Source organism: Chaetodon auriga, chromosome 13 (assembly GCF_051107435.1).
Source record: "Chaetodon auriga isolate fChaAug3 chromosome 13, fChaAug3.hap1, whole genome shotgun sequence".
Lineage (NCBI taxonomy): Eukaryota > Metazoa > Chordata > Actinopteri > Chaetodontiformes > Chaetodontidae > Chaetodon > Chaetodon auriga.
The window spans coordinates 23,111,283-23,115,826 of record NC_135086.1 but is presented as its reverse complement, the minus strand read 5'-3'; the positions used below and the strand labels follow the sequence as shown (position 1 = coordinate 23,115,826).

General features: G+C 40.6%; 1 protein-coding gene across 1 annotated transcript; it reads left to right on the top strand.

Annotated features, from left to right (window-relative positions):
• The first annotated feature begins 2,467 nt into the window (after nucleotides 1-2,467).
• LOC143330487 (trace amine-associated receptor 13c-like) lies at nucleotides 2,468-3,696 on the top strand. Its single transcript, XM_076747117.1, has 2 exons — nucleotides 2,468-2,640; nucleotides 2,877-3,696. The coding sequence occupies exons 1-2, from the start codon at nucleotides 2,468-2,470 to the stop codon at nucleotides 3,694-3,696; spliced, it is 993 nt and encodes a 330-aa protein (XP_076603232.1).
• Nucleotides 3,697-4,544: the final 848 nt, after the last annotated feature.

Below are 4,544 nucleotides of genomic sequence, written 5' to 3'. Positions count from 1 at the left end.
CCTTACTCACCATTATGTGCGCCCCCACTCGTTTTCACAAAGCTGTGCTGTTGCGTAAAATCACATCCAGTTCAGTGATTAAGGCAAGTTCTTTTCCACTTTCAGTTTGCTGAAAATAGTCCAGACAGACCAAGGAACCAATTTCCAGTCGAAGCTCTTTGAAGTCCTCCAATCCTTAAATATTAAACATGTTGTCTCCAGTGCTTATCATCTGGAATCCCAGGGTGCGCTGGAGCGCTGGCATCAAACTCTTAAGTCCATGCTGCGCAAATATTGCTTGGATACAGCAAAACACTGGGATGAAGGTGTCCCGTTTGCTTTGTTTGCGGCTCATGAATCTGTCCAAGAATCTTTAAGATTTAGTCCCGCCGAGCTTGTTTTTGGCCACACACGTCGTGGTCCCCTAAACGTATTGAAGGAAAGATTCCTCTCAGTGGATGTGTCCCCCGAGAGTAATGTGGTACAACATGTGTGTAATATCCGCGATCTGCCTCAGCAGCTTGCACATTTGACATCCTCGCAGCAAAATGACATTCTAGCACTAATAAACGAGTTCCCGTGTCTTTTCGGAGACGTCCCCTCTCGAACCACCGTGCTCCAACATGATATTGATGTAAAAGATGCCAGACCAATCAAACAACATCATTATCGTCTGAACCCAGTCAAGAGAGACTTAATGAAAAAGGAAACCCAATATTTACTCGACAATGGTTTGGCAAAACCCAGTTCCAGTGCATGGAGCTCTCCTTGCCTTTTGGAAGGCAAGGAGAGCTCCATGCACCATGATGGCACGCCGTGCTTCATTACGGATTTTCGTAAGGTGAACGCTGTCACAGTGCAAGATTCATATCCTCTACCGCGTATGGAGGATTGTGTGGACAACATAGGCTCCGCCAAATTTGTCGCTAAGCTTGATTTACTAAAAGGCTAGTGGCAGGTGCCACTCACTAAACGTGCATCCGAGATCTCCACCTTCGTCACCCCCGACTGTTTTTTCACAGTATACTGTTATGGCATTCGGTATGTGCAATGTGCCCACCACGTTTCAGCGTCTGGTTGACATTGTTCTAGCAGGTGTGAAAAACTGCTCCGCCTATTTGGACGACCTTCTGGTGTACTCGTCGACTTGGGCCAAGCAAGTAACACCGGAGTTCTAAGTAAATGAAACAAAACGTTAAGCTGCCTCCATTGCCATCATTACAATAAGTGTGTTAAAAAATTCAGTATGGCCATGGCCGATACCAAAGAGTGGACAGGCCACCCTGATACAATTGCTGGCCCCTTCAAATCAGCCTCCTCCACTCCCTCATGGCATATATATATAATAACCAATAACCAGTGCCACCCATATGAAAAATTTCTTTGAGTATGGCCCTTGAAGGATGCTGCAAAGAATATTTAAGTATGTTGCCTAAGAAACAAAAAGTTTTCTCAGCTTATTTTTGCATTTACAACTAACCCACTTTTTGATTATGGCAACTGTAGCATGAACAAGACCTCTAACTGACCTGTCTCCCTTGCATTCCTTCAGGAGAACTGTTCCAGCTGCAAAGAGTTGTTTATCATTCAAATTGTTTGCCGAAAGGTGCCAATGCAGAGACGATCTAAAGCTTTCCTCCCCCCAATTCCTTCAGGAGGACAGCGGCTGTGGGACAACAAGACTGGGAATTAATGAGACAAGGTATGGCTGGGAAGTTTTAGCGTGAGCTCAAAACAATCTGGCAGTGAGGCAGAGCGGCCACACTGCTTAAATGCAGGAAGAAATCAGTGGATGAGCGTCAGGTGCGCCGTCCGCCCTCTGCTCAGCCAGGCCACACCTCCACTGCATAAAACAGAGGGACAGGAAAACCAAAAAAAACTCCAAACAGAAATACACACAAACATAAAGTCACAAGCACCGTGTAACAAATTCGTATTATTTATTGTATCATTCATTATTCCTATCCATTCTCATTATTGTGTCAAATAAATAATACTTTTCATTTAAATCGTTGTCAGATAGTGTCCTTTTGAGCTGGAAATAGACGATCACTGTATCAAGAGCTTACACTTCAGATGATGAGGTTGATCTCTGTTTAATTCGTTAATTATTATTAAATCAGCATTAAAAGAAAAGAATAAATAAAATCATTCTGAGCTGAGGAAGGTTGGTGCACCTTTAATATTAATGAGTGCAAACATTAAAACCAAACGTTTAGTGACCTGATTCCCCTACAAAACGGTCATCAAGAAAGTTAGTTGTCAAAGCAATGGATGATGAAAGAGAGAGAGAAGAACAGACAGACAGAATAAACAAAGTGAGATGTGGAAGGAGGTGATGAAGTCTGAGATGAAGATGACCATAGAAAGTAGAGAGGAGGGACTTCAGACTCTAAATTAGCAGGAGTACAGCGAGGGAAATGAGGAGAGATGAATAAAAAACAAATCAGCTCTATTACAGCGAGCAGTTTCTCTTCTCTCTCTGAAGATGGAGTCTCCAGGTGGAGCTGAACTCTGCTTCCCTCATCTTATCAACATTTCCTGCAAGAAACCCATGCTGCCTCAGTCCGATGCCATGCTCATCTACATTCTGCTGTTCGTCATCTCTGTGCTCACTGCAGCTCTCAACCTGCTGGTTATCATCTCTATCTCCCACTTCAGGCAGAGATAAACTTTCAGCATAAGCTCATATATTTTCATAATGAAAATTTACAACCATTACATGTCTTCCTTTCAATGCCAATGTCCCAGTTGATACAAATGCTGTGTTCCTCATTAGAAAACATAAGATATTCAAACATAATGGGACAAAATAATTAAAGAATGCTTTTGCTACTACTGCTGTTTCTAAAATGCTACCATTGTTGATAACATCATAAATGATGATTTCTCCCCAGGCAGCTCCACAGCCCAACCAACCTGCTCATCCTCTCCCTGGCTGTCTCAGACTTCCTCGTGGGCCTCCTGCTGATGCCGATAGAAATTCTCTTAACAGAGGCTTGCTGGTTCCTGGGTGACCTCATGTGTGCTCTGTATTATGTTGTAGATTTTATCATTACCTCTTCCTCAGTTGGAAATATGGTGCTCATATCAGTTGATCGTTATTTGGCTATTTGTGAACCTCTACGTTACACCACCAGAGTTACTCTGGACAGAACAAAGATCTGTGTTTGTCTGTGTTGGATTGGCTCTGTTCTCTATAATAGTATAATTTTAAAGGACTTTCTGAGACAACCTGATTCACAGAATTCCTGCTATGGAGAGTGTGTAGTTGTCCTTAACTACATCACAGGAGCTATTGATTTTGTCTTTACCTTCATTGGCCCCATTACTCTCATCATATTTCTGTATATGAGAGTATTTGTTGTGGCTGTGTCTCAGGCTCAAGCTATGAGGTCACATGTTGCAGCTGTCACACGACAGCATGCAAAGACAGTAACAGCTAAGAAGTCTGAGATTAAAGCTGCCAGGACGCTTGGTATTGTAGTATTTGTATTTCTAATATGTTTCTGTCCATATTACGCTCCAGCCCTTGTCGGCCAGGATATTGAAGACAGTAGTTCATCCTCGACTTTTGTAGTCTGGCTGCTGTTTTTTAACTCTTGTCTAAACCCTGTGATCTATGCCTTTTTCTACCCCTGGTTTAGAAAATCTATTAAAGTCATTGTTACACTTAAGATACTGCAGCTTGACTCTTGTAATCTTAAAATACTGTAGAGACAGGCTGGTGAGTAACACTAATAAAATGTTCTATGAATATGAAAATGTATTTGCTCCTAACAGTCTGTGAAATAAAATGAAAAGGTGTAGAAAAGAGAATTTTTCTTGCACAGTATCTTTATTTTGTCAAACATTATGAGTCATGCTCTCTATCTGCCAGTCAGTTGTTTTCATTGTCATTACTGCATCTGAAACTATAAACCAACATGCTTCTGTAATTCTAAAAATATTCCGGCAGTGATATCAATATCACTATGTTCGGCCTTTAACTGACTGCAGCAGTAACAGTGGATATTTGTGTATTGGGCGCTTAGTGGAAGCTTCCTAATAGGGTGCTGTAAAGTTTTTCTTTAGCAACATAAATGTAGAATTAAATATAACAACTATAATTTTAATAATACTTTATGAATTATCATACTATAAAGACAGTGACTGTTTTTTTCTTTCTTTTTTTCTGTCCTTGGCGTTAGATTCTCAAACCAACATTATATTTAAGTGCTTCAGTTATTGAAGAATGATTGTACATTCATCTCTTATTATTAAACGGCATGAGAGACACACAACAATGAGTCTAGTTAGCTTTATGCAGGCATTGACAAAGTTGCAGACTGCAAACCACTTGTTGAATCTATCAAAAGCTACACAAAACAGTATGGTATCATTTAGTGAAATTTTCTTCTTGGGTAAATGATACACTATAAAGGGATTAGAATTTTTTTTTTTCATGTTTCACAGTGCTACACACAGTTTTACACATAAATTTACATACCCCTCGCAGAATTTAAAAGATGTGTATGTCACAGGGAGGAAGAGATTTTATTGTGATTATTTGTAATTCATGGATT

Bases quoted from the DNA above. Each gene is read 5' to 3' on its own strand.
- LOC143330487 (XM_076747117.1), top strand. From the start codon at position 2,468: ATGGAGTCTCCAGGTGGAGCTGAACTCTGCTTCCCTCATCTTATCAAC. The intron at 2,641-2,876 runs GCAGAGATAAAC...ATTTCTCCCCAG, and splicing joins ATCTCTATCTCCCACTTCAG to GCAGCTCCACAGCCCAACCA.